This window comes from Harpegnathos saltator, unplaced genomic scaffold, assembly GCF_003227715.2.
Source record: "Harpegnathos saltator strain DR-91 unplaced genomic scaffold, Hsal_v8.6 scaffold173, whole genome shotgun sequence".
Classification (NCBI taxonomy): domain Eukaryota; kingdom Metazoa; phylum Arthropoda; class Insecta; order Hymenoptera; family Formicidae; genus Harpegnathos; species Harpegnathos saltator.
The window spans coordinates 225,564-240,119 of record NW_020229954.1 but is presented as its reverse complement, the minus strand read 5'-3'; the positions used below and the strand labels follow the sequence as shown (position 1 = coordinate 240,119).

General features: G+C 50.0%; 1 protein-coding gene across 1 annotated transcript; it reads left to right on the top strand.

Moving 5' to 3' along the window:
• The first annotated feature begins 12,762 nt into the window (after nucleotides 1–12,762).
• Nucleotides 12,763–14,221, top strand: EMC8-9 (ER membrane protein complex subunit 8/9). The gene is made up of 5 exons (XM_011154597.3): nucleotides 12,763–13,014; nucleotides 13,270–13,346; nucleotides 13,425–13,494; nucleotides 13,574–13,668; nucleotides 13,803–14,221. The coding sequence occupies exons 1-5, from the start codon at nucleotides 12,811–12,813 to the stop codon at nucleotides 13,972–13,974; spliced, it is 618 nt and encodes a 205-aa protein (XP_011152899.1). The 5' UTR covers nucleotides 12,763–12,810; the 3' UTR covers nucleotides 13,975–14,221.
• Nucleotides 14,222–14,556: the final 335 nt, after the last annotated feature.

Here is a 14,556-nt window from a genome sequence, read left to right as displayed (position 1 = left end):
AAACAAGAAAATGACTCGGAAGTCTATCTGAAATAATCGATATTAAACATTCGCATGTCGCACGAGTGATGTGGCAATAACAATAGCTACAACCTGCCAAATATATTCTGAAACAAAATAAATAATATAGTGTGATGTCAACATATCGGTCAACATATCGGGATGACCGGAATACAGCAATCGGTTTTTCACAAGCTGCCGTTTTTCGTACAAATTTCGTTAGTCTCTCGATCGCGAAGGCTCGCACGATCTAAAGGATTCCGTCACATGATTGCCGTTGCACAACTATTCGCGCATTAAAAGCTCTCACTCTTTATGTACGCGCGCGCGGTTCGGACGGACCAAGTGAAAATCAACCTTATAAATAATGCGCACATTGTGCTCTCACGCTTTTCGCGCCAAGCTCGCCGAGTGCATAAAGGCCGAGTCAATATAGTTGACGATATTGTGGTAGCGGTGCGCCGCTTTGTAAGGAACGCTCGGCGTCTTAATATCGCGGCCGGAAGGATTAACCACGAGACCCACCTAAGAATAGAAGGATCACGGTAGGATTCTAATTAAACGGAAAATAGCTTCATTAAGTTCGTAACAGCCCCGGGGCCGCACTCCACGATACTAAACCTATGCCGTGTCAGGGGGGAGGCTATGGGGGCGACGGAACCAACCGAACCAACCTTCCCCTCGTGTTTCAAACCCCTCTCATCCCCCTCCTCGCCCTCCCCCAACCCTTTACGACGTTCGTATGCGGGAAGCATGTAACGAGGAGCCGTGTATTCCGTAGCGAGGAGAGCACAAAGACGACGACACAGGTGAACCGCGGATATGCGCCGGAATTAATTGGCACGTTCTACATAAATTAGCGCAATGTCGACGCTTAACGATCGCCGAAACGAAGAACGAGACACGGGGAACGACGGAGAATTGGAAGTACCGGACAGGTTCGCGACATTCGACCGCGCGTCGTTCTTTACTTTGCGCGAAAACCGCAGCCTGCGGAAGCGAACAGCAACATTCTGAACAGGAACGTCACGCGCAAAGGATTCGGCGATACACGGGCGAACTCCTGAAGAGATCTAAATAGATCTACTTCCGGGATTCGTCCGTACGTCAAAAGTCCCAGACACTTTTCTCTTCATGCTAATGATAACGTTCTTTCTAATGTCGTGTGTACTTTTGACTGATTGATCGACCAGCTTATTATTGGAGACATATCGCTCTCAGATTTCTCATCACGCAGAGGAACATCAGGGTGATTAAAAGTTTCGAGTATTCTCCTGAAAGCCCGTCTCGCAGATCGAATGGGAAATTTTTGGTTTCTAACGATATTTAAAATTTCCATTATGACTCGACGCGAATATTCGATGCGGTTGTTGCGCAGTAAAGCAGAAATGATCCGTTCGGAGGTTTCAATATTTGAACAAACTACTGCGAATGGTCGTGAAATCCGCCCCGCAGCAACATTTCTAACGTCAAGGACGAAAAACCGACCGATCAACCGACTTACCATTGGAGACTTGACGCTCTAGTTTCTCATCACGCAAAGGAACATCAGGATAATTAAAAGTTTCGAGTATTCTCCTGAAAGCCCGTCCCGCAGATCGAATGGGAAATTTTTGGTTTCTAACGATATTTAAAATTTCCATTATGACTCGACGCGAATATTCGATGCGGTTGTTGCGCAGTGAAGCAGGAATGATCCGCTCGGAGGTTTCAATATTTGGACAAACTACTGCGAATGGTCGTGAAATCCGCCCCGCAACAATATTTCTAACGTCAAGGACGAAAATCATCGAAGACACAATGAGCGCTTGTCCACGCACGTATTTTCGCCCTGTTGCTTGTTTCTTCGAACTTTCTTATTCAGACGCCTTGGCCGACTCGTGATCGGGCTTTATCATCGAACTCCGGCCGCGTCCTCCATCTTTTCGTGTCGATCGCGCTGTGAATCGTCTCGCTTACCAGGGCACACACTCTCTTTTCACGCGGCCTAGCCAGCACTTTGCAGTTTATTATACGGTCGCCTTTACGTCACATGCTGCTTTACGAGCGAGATGCTCACGGATATCCTCCATTGACGTGACATTTTCCGAAGGAGGCGTTTCGCGGCTGTGCCGACAAAGAATCGCGCATCAAGTGGACAAGGGAGCCGACGGCGCGCGCGAACGCGCTTTATATCACTTTATCGTTCGCGAGGTCGTAAACGAAGTTTCGGCTCGGAGGAGTTTTCGACATAATGCAATATTACGCATGCAAACTCATACGCCGAGGCGATACTCGACATTTTTGAACGCTCTCCGACGGCGCGCACCACGGGGAGCAGATAAAACGAAAAGTCAGAGACAGAGACGTGACGCGACGAGAGATACAGACACAGAGCGGCACGATCCGAACGAGTTTGACCCGTTCGCCGATTTAGCGCGGCTTCGAGTCTCGAGGACGTCCCGCTTTGCAATAATGCCCGACGAGAGGCGACGCGCGCGCGCGCGCGCGCGCGGCCGATGAAAGGAGGCGAAGGAGGATGGGAGAGCGACGAGGACGAGACGGACGACCGCCGAATTGGCGATTGCAAATTGCAGGCTGCGTCCGCGAGAGGACGAAGCTCCCCCCGTGCGAAGAGGTGCGGCGGAACGCGCGCGCTACTCCGCAGCCGGAGGAGGAGCAGCAGCAGGAGGAGGAGGAAAAGGACGCGAAAGAAGAGGACGGAGGATAGGTAAAAGCAGAATGCAACGAATTCGAAAAGAGCGGAGCCCTGCGCCTGCATACGTAATGCCATCGAGCCATTGTCAACCGGCCCCCCTTTTGTCTAGCGAACGGACGGCAGGGCGGAGGGGGCGCAGCTCGCGCGCCCTCAGCGCGCGAGCCGCGGGAAAATTCTGATCGCGCCGATATCGATCTTCGGCCGATCATTTGCATGCTCATTGTTCGGCCATCCGACGAAAATTCCGCCGACAACGACGCTACGGCGCAACGGGAACAATATTCCCGTAGTCGCGCGCGCGCGCGCGCGAGCCGCCCGAACCGATCTTCTTCGACCCTCCTCGCAGTCGGACCAGGCATGCGAGCGACTACTATCGCCGCACGTTGTGTGTGTGCGTACGATCGTTAGGGGTGCTTTCTCTCTCTCTCTCTCTCTCTCTCTCTCTCTCTCTCTCTCTCTCTCCTCTCTCTCTCTCTCTCTCTCTCTCCCTCTCTCTCTCTCTCTCTCCTCTCTCTCCCTCTCTCTCTCTCTCTCTCTCTCTCTCTCCTCTCTGTCGCACGTTATCTCGAGATCGCCGATCGCCGTTAACGAGCAGCACCACCTTCTCCTATGTGAATGACGCAACAGTTTAATTATCAGACGCTAAACTATGCGCAGCGTCTGGATATTTGGGTGATTTGTCAGGTTCGTCACTTGTTGAGGGCTCTAGCTGGGGATTTTCGTCCGTATCGATTTGTATTCCATCGATCTAACAAAGCTCTTGAACTTCTCCAAGGTGCGAAGATGTTCAGAGTTGAAATTTTTTAGTTCGATATTAACTCCTACCAGATTTCGTGGAACATGAAAGACCGATAAAGAATCTCGAGATATAACGCTGCACAAATTATTGTCTTACGCGGATGTTGCAAATTTATTACTCGCGTCTTCCCTGTATTGTGTGTCGTCCTTAAAAAAGAATATTATTCTGAACATGTTAAATATATATTTAGTATTCAATTTTCTCAATATTCTCTGCGTTTAACTTCTGTGTTAGTTTCAATCGGCGATATTTGATTATATAAACAGGACGTACAATAAGCAAATATCTTACGTGGATAAACAACGGAAGTAATCTAATGGAGCAAATGAAACAACAAACTTCTCTTGTCGATAATCCTGTTGTTATTTATTTTTAATTTTTATTTAGATAATTTAATAATTTGTTAGTTTGTGCTTTGCCCTGTTGACAGGATTTGCGATCACTAATTATCGCGGTGCGATTCTATCGACGAGATTAAAATGTCGTCTCGGGTTCTTCAAAGACATAGAAAGAGGTGGCAATATTTTTAAACAAAGAATATTTTTTACGCCTTGCGCGAAAAGGACGAGAAGCAGAGTCTTCTCTCTGTGATGTGTCGGCAAACGGGAAATAGGGAGATGAGCAATAGGACAGGAGAGAAAACGACGCAGAAGTAACGAAGGGAGATGTTGAAAGAAAGAGAGAAGGAGATACATCGCTGCACATATTTTTATGTCATAGCGGTAGAGGCGATGCATTGTTGTCGCGAGACAAAAGCAAATGTGGCGGAAAAATTGCGGGGAAAAGACGAGGTGCGGGGTTTCGCGGCGTTCGGGACGAGTGTCGGAGGGTTGAAAAGAGTAGGGAAAGGGATGGGAGAATGGCGAAGAAGAGAGAGAGAGAGAGAGAGAGAGGCGGGGGGAGGAAGGAACGAGGGAGGGAGAGAAGGAGAAATAAAGAAAAAGAGAGGAAGAAAGAACGGAATGGGTTAATGTAGAATCTCGCACGATTACTTGACGATTATTTTCGACGAATGTTCCGTGAAATCCGCGCGCGCGAATACACAAGTCACTCGCGTAAACAAGCTCGCACGAATAACATGTCACGAGTGTAAACAAATTACGGGACGTACGAGACAAACGGTCGTGTCAGAAAATTTCGACTGGACGTGGCAAACAAAAGTGCGTGTCTTTTTCATAGACTTCTTGTGAGAGAGATTTGGAGATGAGATATAAAAGACGGCTATGTTCCTCTGCCGTTGTTTACAGTCATGCTATCTTCGCCTAGCTTTCTTTTTTTTTTTTTTTTTAGTAAGAACAAATAAAACAAAGATCAAATGTACCGGCGGCACAGGCTCACATCAGCGCTCGCAAGCTATATAAGTCTATGTTTATTTATAAAAATGAATACCCTCGCGTCCATATTCTTTGCCATTGATAAGGACTGCTCTATGTTTCTGCGAGAGAGAGAGAGAGAGAGAGAGAGAGAGAGAGAGAGAGAGAGAGAGAGAGGAAGGGAGAAAGGGGAAGAAGCCGAATTCCGTGGGCGTTTCAATGCACCAGCGCAAAATTCGCACGAGCGGAACAACATTCGCGGCGGCGGCGGCGGCGGCGGCGGCGATCCCTCCCGGCCGCGCATTTCCCGAAATTTTCGAGAGCCCGAGAAACCGGCTTCCGACATGCTGGTTACGGCGGCGTGAAAAAAAGAAGAAAAAGAGGAGCGGCCGAGAAGAGACGCAGCGACTACAATTAAGCCGGTCGGCCCCGTGGCTGACTCGTTCCATTGAGGGAATTGGCCTGCGCAGGCAGCGAACTATCGAGCAGAATTGAGAGTCGGCAAGGAGATTTCGCAGATTATCAAGCATCAGTTGTCGGGAAGAATAAGCAACCGCCAACCGTCATTTAACTTTAACGCTCCAACTGCCCAGCTCCGTCCCCGGCTACCCCCGAGGGCTTCCGCCGGTCCATGCTAATTAAATCTGCCTACGTATATTCCCCTACCGGGCTGGTGGGCTCCACTTGCATCCTACACAGCGCGAATTCCCGCTACGAAGAGAGTCAGTCGTTCCTACGTATCCCGCGAAGCACGCTATTTATGCGCGCACGGTAGACTAGGTGCTCTCACTTTCGCCCCGATTCATCCTTGCTCCTGTCGTATCGAGCTCGCCCCGTCGCCGCCGCCCCCGCAAATTAACCCGTCCGAAGGAGAACCTATTCCGCTTTCTTCTTCACTTTTCAAACACACGCGACAGATACACACACACACACACACGCGAGCGTATAATACACCGCGCTGCCGAGTCTCGGGATTAGAGAGATTTTCGCCAAATTGTGACAGCGACAAGGCTAACAATCGAAATAACTGCGAGATACCGGATATACACGTGGGTGACTACACAGGTATGCCGCGGATAGGAAGAGGATAGGAGCGAGCGGTTCGCGCGGAAGGGTGGGGAGAGGAGGGGAGACACGCGTTTTATCGCGAGAAGAAGCGAGTGCGCGTCGCACCTGCGTCATTCGGATAATTTTCACCCACATTCGCACAGACTACTTCTTCCGACGTCAGCAGTCGGAACTGTGTCTTAGCGATGGTATTCTCTTATTCATTTGATTCAGCTGTACGGCTTACACTCGACGAAGCACAGGGTAAAGCGCAAGAGTATGTGTTATTCGTTTCCACAATAGCGTCATTGTTGGAGCATTGTGCTTCCACCCCATTCCGTAGATTCGTCGCGAACACTTTACCTCCTACTCCTGGACCGTTCACAAATACACGCGCGCCGGCTTGCTTTACACGCACGAGATCCCCTTTTCTCCGGTTTCTTCGCCGTCGTCTTCTTCTTCCACCTCCTCTTCCTCCTCTTCCTCCTCTTCCTCCTCTTCCTCCTCCGCCTTCGCCACTTCTCGTCGTTCTCTGCCTCCTCCTCCTCCTCCTCCTCCTCCTCCTTCACATCTTCCTCACCTGCTACTCTCTTTCTCTCCAACCCCCCTCCCCTCTCTCTCTCTCTCTCTCTCTCTCTGTCTCTCTCTTTCTCTCTTTTACTAGGTATCTCACGGCTTCGCCGCTTTGCCTATTACCGCACAGGAAAGAGGCATTTCTTGCGATATCGATCGTTCCTCCCCGCGATCCACCTGAGTATTTCCTTTTTTCTGCTATCCGTCTTTGACGAGTCCATCCGCTCCCGCGCGACGAATTTCTTCGTCGACGAGCGACTCGGGAAATGAAGGAGGCGCGCGGATCGCGCGGAGACGCTCGCTTTTGCAAAATCGCGAACGGCTGTGGGGCGGAAAAGGGCGCTCGACGTATTTCCCGGCCGTGGCGAAAGTCGCGGGCATAAACGCGCGTCGCGCCGGGGCGACCATAAACCCTCGCGAATTACTATGTGGCTGTTCAGGAACGATGCCTGATTAACGACGGCGCGCGGCGCGACATTGTCCCGGGGTTGCTCGGAAAGGGGACAACGGACAGTAATGCGCTCATCTCTCAGGCACAATAGAACAATGCGTGCCATAAGTAAAACGCGACCACTTTCACGAAACACACGCAGCCGGGTGTGCGTGTGTGTGTATGTAGCTGTACACATTGTGCTATCGACTGCAAGTTCGAAGCTCGGCCGTGCGTGCCCACGACGAGTCCTTGCACGTCATTATCCTCCTCCCAGCCCCCGCGAGACTCCTTCCAGTGGCCCTTTTTGGATTTTGACGAGCTGCGAATAACCTCGCTCTGTGCTGCTAGATTTCAAGACGAAGAATCCATCTCGCATCTTCTCGCGTGTCAAAACTCTCTCTCTCTCTCTCTCTCTCTCTCTCTCTCTCATACCGTGTCGCCCATTTTTCTCAGTTAAACGGGACGAGAGAAGCGGCGGAGGGGGAAGGAGGACGGAGAGAACAGAGAGAGAGAGAGAGAGAGAGAGAGAGAGAGAGAGAGAGAGAGAGAGAGAGAGAGAGAGAGAGAGAGAGAGAGGCGGACAGAAAACGCGCGACGATCGGCAGTTTACAGCGAGGCGAGGCGAGGCGAGTCAAGAGATCGGATGACCTGAAACCAACCGGGCGCTTTTAATCATCGCGCATCTGGATAACAAAAAGGGAGACGGTTAAGGTGCATCCCCACGGCGCGGCGGGCAAAGCGGAGCCACGTGAACGGGTCCGTCTACGATGAGCTTTATGATTGAAAGAGAGAGCGGCGGGGCGGGTTAACAATGTGTGGGAGCGAGAAGGAGAATGTCAAGTGGACATTGTTGACGGTGACAATGCCGCTGAAATTGCCGGAGGACAAAGAGGTCTTATGATGATGCTGCTGGCGAGCGAGCGAGCGAGCGGGCGAACGAACGAGCGAATAGAGCGAGTTGCTCGTGGACAGGAACACCACTGTATTCTCCGCTTCACCCTTTGCCACCAATCCCCGACCCCGTCGCTGCCGCCGCTCCTTCGTTACTTCCCGCTTCCTCTCCTCGCTCGTCGATCCCCGCGTTTATCCGTCACTCTCGAACTCTCCGATATTCCGATATCGCGTGCCGCCGCCCCTTGCCGCCCCTCGTGGCGTCTTCACCCGCGAATTAGTCGCCATCGTCCATTAACCCCTTAACTGGAAATACCTACCGCTGTAACTCGCACTGGCCGCCCCGCCCGCTCCTCCTCCTCCTCAGCCTCGGCTCAGGCTCTTTTCCTCGCAACATTCCCGCTTGGAACACGATCCGCGTAGCGGACATCACAGCGTATTCCCGCGACGATGACTCTCAGCTTTTCCAGCTTTGTAGATCGTCGGGGGAGATACGCTTGTGGAAATTCAGGATACACAAGGTTGCTCGTTATTGCGAAAGAGATTGGATCGGGCCTGAGATCTTGACGTTTTAAGTTCATCGCATATTCGCTCCCGCCACGGCGAAACAGTCCATCATACTCTCGGTCGAGTGGCTTTTTTTAACGTCGCTGCTCCCCCCCCCCTGGCCCCCAGGAAGGACCTGACCCTTTCAACGAAGGGTAATTCGTGACCTTTTGCCGCGCGAGCGGAAGAAGTTTATCGCGTTCATCTCTCGCTCGGGCCTCCGTAATTCTCCCGCTCTGCGGCGCTGAATTTAATTAACGGTTCGTTCGTGTTTGCCTGCGCGAGGAATCCGCAGGCGGATGCAGGTCGTCGCGAGAGACGCGACCACCACCGCCCTGCGTCGCTCTTCCGTTCGCGCGGATATTGTGCGATCAATGTCGATCGGAGGAGGAGAGGTGCTGCAATCGCCAGTTCTCTCTCCGGGAGAGAGACGCGAGTACTTTTCGCTCGTTTGAGTCGAGCGAACGTTCGAAAGTATACACGCGGTGACGCTCGGCGTCGCGAAACCTCAGAGCCGATCCTCTGTTTTCACGCCCGTCTGCGCGCCGCATTATCGCGGACGCGAGCGAGCGCGCGCGCCACTGTGCTCACACACACACTTGCGAAAAGATTTTATATATATATATATATATATCTCGCCAACGTTCCTTGCTTTCATTCGTTCGCGGAAAGAAGTAAAGAGCTTTGTCGCCGCGGCATCAAAAGCTTGAATAACGCGACGATGAAAGAAGGAAGTATCGGTACAAGAAACTGCACAGTGAATACTGAAAAGAATGTTGTCGCGAGGAGGACGGCGGATGAGGGGATGAAAGAGTTAAGAAAGAGAGAGAGAGAGAGAGAGAGAGAGCGAGTTACATCGCGCAAAAAAAGAAGGAGGGACAGACAAAAAGAAAGGCAGAAAGAGAGCGAAGAGGGCTGCAAGGCGTTTGTGGGAGGGAAAAGAGGAACGAAGAGGAGAGATACTATCTCTCTATCTCTCTCTCTCTCTCTCTCTCTCTCTCTCTTTCTCTTCTTCCCTCCGCGGGCGGCGGCGCAGGGGGTGGGGGAAAACCTTTTGAGGGAAAGTGATGAGCATTTCTGTGGGAGATCTAATACGCGAGCGTCGGGACGGAGGTAGACATCGGCGGGGAAATTAAAATGTCTTATAAATTAGCGGCGTGTTCCGTCGCGAGCGGCGAGAGAGGAGGGGGAGGGGGGGAGGGCGGCGGTCGCGGAAGTTCCAGCGCGGCGGGATTAATTTTTACGATTCCGCCCGTCGCTGAAAGCGCAACGCTTCGTTGCGCGGCCCGAATTCGCGGCAGGGCGCCGGGGAATCGCGTTGGAGTGCAACGACAAACGGCGAACAAAGCGGCGATCCTTTGTAATGAGCAACCGAGCGCATTCGGCGGGATTGCGCGCCCTGGCAAGCGTCCCTCCGCGTCGGATACGTTTACGTACACGTCTGATCGCCGTGGCGCTCTATCTGTCGTCGGCGCCCGGCGCTCGCGAAAAGGGAGGAGGCGTTTCAGTACGTCCGAGCGCCGTACGAAAGCGGTGGACGAAACAATGTGGCTTTTGTGAGGGAAAGAAACGGGCGAAGCCCGGCTGAAGAGAAAAGCTAAGAGCGATTGAAATACGCGCGCTCGCGTGTCCGCCCTTCTTCTCCCTTACCCTCTGCAGCCGTTCCATTCCCACCTCCTCCCCCCCTCCCCCCCGCCCAGTCGGACCACCTCGCCGTCGTTGCTTACATTTCGCGTCTCTTACATTTCACGTCGCAATAAACGAAATGCACGCGCGTATGCGCGCGCGAACGCGCTATCAAAAGACTCGCGTGACTCGGGGCGAACAAAGATGGCCGCGTGATTCCTGCGACGGGCCTCAGCCTGCCCCCGTTGCAACTTTTTTTTTTTTTCCGAAAGCTGTCCGCTTATCGAGCGCTTTTCACCGAGTCAAGTTCGCAGATTTATCGGCTTGAACTTGAAGATCGTCGTTCAACGCGGAAGACCAACGGAAGCCGCGGCGAAAGACGGCCAGGCAGGGGGGTGAGGGGCGGGGGTAAGGGCGAAAGAATGAGAAAGTAACGACGGGGGCGAGGAGAGGTGGACAGAGGGTGGCGCAGCGGCGTGTCGGCAATCGAGGGGTGTCGTAGGTATGTGCCGGAGGAGTGAGTATTGGTAGACGCGGATGGGTGGTAAGGAGGGACGCGGCTGAGGGCCGAAGGGGGTCGAGGGGGGCATGCAGGGAGGCGGTATGGGTGGTTGCAGGTTGGTAGTCAAGACTGCCTTCAGATTTCCAGAGTGAAGCATTGTGTTCCGAAGGCGCATTGTCCTCCCGTCGGCGGGAACTCGACAATGCCGAGTCCGTAAGTTAGTAACCCTACCGTAAAAACTTATCTCCGCCCCCGTACCACCGACCTCCAGCCTCCGTGATTCCGTTCGATTTCCAACCTCCCGTTCTAGCCCCCGTCCCCTCCGCCCCCGTACCCCCTCACCATTGGCGCGCACTCTTGGTCTCTGGGCCCCGGCGTTCCAGAAGATGTGTATCCCTACTCTCCTCCTCCTCCTCCTCCTTCTCCTCCTCCTCTCATCTCTCTTCCTCGTTCTTTTCTCTCTCTCTCTCTCTCTCTCTCTCTCTCTCTCTCTCTCTCTCTCTCTCTCTCTCTCTCTCGTTCGCTGCAGGTTACGGCAGAACAATTCCGCGCCGCGATTCTGACGTCTTCCTTCTTGCGGAATCAAGCCAACCGTCGCGTAGCGAATTCGATCCTCTCGCTTAAGGAAGAGTATCCCGGGCTCGTCGGCCTTCGACGACGCGCTCGATGTCTATTCGACATTGCGCGATATATCTTACGGTATCTCGGTTAATTGCGCAAGCATGGCAATGGTATCTTCGACGTTACGCGCTAATTATAGTTGAGGAATAGTCGCGCGCTTGTGTCTGAAGGCGGCGCGTCGTGGTGGCCGTACTACGTCTTCTCTCTTACGAGTAAGGTCGGCAAAGTGTTAATTGTATCGACGATTCGCGAGTATCGCGGGGGTGGCGACGCGGGCGGCGGCGGCGGCGGCGGCGGCGGCGGCAACGGCGGCGGCAGCGACGACGGCGACGACGGCTGAGCACAATGGAACACGGCGACGCGCGATTCCGAGAGTCGGAAGTGAACGTTCCGGGGAGCGGATACAAACATCAGGGGTTGGCGGGTGGTCCGTTCTCTTCCCTTCTCCCTCTCCGCCGCGCTGGAACTCAAGTTGCCGGCCGGCCGGCCGGCCGGTCGGCCGGACAGTGCGCGGTTGCCGGACAAAGCTCCTCTAATTGTCCCCATCAGCGACGAAGAATGGACCGCGGGCCTGCCTCTGACAATTTCATTTGTAATTTGCATAAGGCTTATTAAAATCACAATGAACGAGGATGGCGGCGATGACCGGCGACGACGACGGCGATGACGACGGAGCGGCGGCGACGGCGGCGGCGGCGGCGACGACGACGACGATTCGTAATCTTTTTCAAAATCGCACCTCTATCTCCCCTCTCGCGAGGAGGATATAATAGCGTCGTGAGAGACGTTAATTGCCGCTTGGCGCGATATTAACGCTCTTTCACGGGGAATCTTTCTTGTGCGGCGCCATTCGTGTAATTGAGATTACCTTTGGTATCGAAGGATCAAGAGGGAAGTCGGTATAAATTGTGGGAGAACAACGATCTGAATAGGGAAAGATTATAATATCTTGACCGCAATATATATATATAGTTTTTTATTTTTTCGCAGCAACATTATTGTTCGAAAATAAATTGGTTATCAATAAATGCATAGTGAAAGGATGTGTAAGAGGACAAGTTTGATTAAAAGTATTTTAATATGCGGAAAGATTCACAAACACTGCAGATTTTGTTCCGCGTCATTTAAAATGTGTATTAATTATTTAAATATTTCTATTATATATCTAAATATATTTTTTTATCTTGATATTTTTTTTATTACTCTGAGGTTTATAAGAAGTAAATGTAATGAAAAAGGGAATTTCCGTATATTATCAATTTTTAATAGTTGCATTTGAAATTATGTTATTGTATACTTAACCTTGCAATTATTAACCTTTGTTAATTATTAACATTGCAGAATTATATGAAACGAGCTTGACTTATCCTTATTTCATTATTAATTTATTATTTTTTATTAATCATGTTTCCTCAGTTGTATTTTGGAAATGTATTTTTGAAAATTACGTGTTTGAAGATAAAAGTCGATCGATACCTGTGTTACATTGCATAAAACAATTTTACACTTCCATGATATAATTTAAAATTAACACACTAAATACCTTGCGATTGTCTCTTGTTGATTATTATCTTACCTTTGTTGAATTCCTATGGGCTAATGAGTAAATATTTTTAGTGCAAAATGTCCGTGCGGAAACCGAGTTTCTAGAGACCCGCCATTCAGGAGCGTTATGTTAGCCAACTTGAGAATCCCACTGGTGGCAACACTGATCTGTACCGTCTCTTCACGTCTGCTTGCGTCTACAGTGTACATTTGACAATGGCGAATGTTTTCTTTTCACCTCGCGCGTACTGCAAAATTATTCTACACGCAGCGAAGTATCCACATTGTGCAATAAATGGCTTACTGCTCGGTAAACAAAAGACCAAGGATGGCAGAGCGGATTTGTACATCGAGGACGCGATACCTTTATTCCACATATGTCTACATGTTTCCCCAATGGCGGAAATAGCGCTTACCTTGGTAAATATTTGAAGAGCATTGTATTATCGTAGTACAATATCCCGTCACAAATTGCACAAATTATCGTGACATCTCGAGTGCATGCAGTTTGACGCGTCTAAAGTAAACAATCAATACGCGATGTTACAGTGCGGATGTCCTAACCTATAGCATGTATATTTCAATAGCTTTCGAGTTTTCAAGTTCAGAACGCTGCGATAACAGCGGTGATAGTAATATTACGATATTCAAATATTGATTCACTCAATGTTACAGGTGGACCAGTTAGCTGTAAGCAAAGGCCTTATACTAGCGGGTTATTATCTAGCCAATGAGAACATTAACGATTTAAGGTATTCATATTTTACTATTAATACTCTTTTTGTCTATGTTACATTTAATATGAATTCACCCATTTGTTTTCCGTACAGTACAGACAGACCAGCCCACAGAATAGCAGATAAGATCGCAGAGAACTTTAATAATGCACTACTTGTTGTTGTAAGTTTATTGATTATTGCATTAATGTATTCCGCGCATATGTTGTTGTAGACTTTGAGTAAGTGTTTCTTGTTGTTAGGTGGATAATCGAGAAGTCACTTTAAGTATGCAATCTAGTCCACTGAGAATTTCACAATCTATCGATGGAAAGTGGAAACCAAAGGATAAGGCAAAGTAATTATGTTTATGAAATCTTAGGATCCTATTCTTGAAGAGGCTCAGCCTTAAGAATTCTATCTTAAAAATAAGCTTTCGAAGTATTATAGAATTTTTCGCTCGGGCACTACATGTTACTTATTTTGTTACAGTATAATTTATGAAAGAGACGTCGCATACACAGACGTGATGTATTCGTTGCTGAAAGAGGAGCAGTACAGAAGTTTGGTTGATTTTGACAACCATCTGGATAACATCAGACTTGACTGGCAAAATCAGAAACTTAATGAAGTTATTGAGGAGGCCGTCGATAACTACAAATAAAAAGAGACAGTACAAGCATTCCACAAGAACAACAACAACACGAAGATTGTTTATTTACATGTTACGTTGCACTCTATGTGTATTTCCTTCACCGTAGGCAAAGTAACAAATGTACATACGTTATGAACTTTATAAACACCTATCGTCTGTTTCTAATTTTCCAGAATTTTGCTTCTGCAGTTTCCACTTTCTCACGATTAAACTTTAGATTGTTATCTTCAGTAAACAAGATGCTCAAATTCCGCAATTTTGTCCGCTTGACAATTGCACTTTATTGAAATACATCCTCATGTTCGAACACGGCCTGAATAATTACTATGGTAGCTCTTGCGTTCAGTACGCGGCAGCCAATCGGTTCGCGTTACGAAACTTCGTCACTAGACGAGCGAGAGCCCGATTGGCGACAAAGTCCACGTCATCCCCTGATACCGTCCCCAGCGCCGTTCCGTAGCGTCCGCTCTATGAAAACTCCTCGTCGTTGGCGGTGCGCGATTGGTCGCGTCGTCGCGCGCGTGACATTCGAAATCGAAGTACGAGAAATTAGAACGCGGCTTTTACGCGGTCACGCGGCGTACGTTCGCG

Coding starts and splice junctions, on each gene's coding strand:
- EMC8-9 (XM_011154597.3), top strand. CDS start 12,811: ATGGCGAATGTTTTCTTTTCACCTCGCGCGTACTGCAAAATTATTCTA. Junction 13,347..13,424: donor GAGAACATTAACGATTTAAG/GTATTCATATTT, acceptor TTTTCCGTACAG/TACAGACAGACCAGCCCACA. Junction 13,669..13,802: donor AAACCAAAGGATAAGGCAAA/GTAATTATGTTT, acceptor ATTTTGTTACAG/TATAATTTATGAAAGAGACG.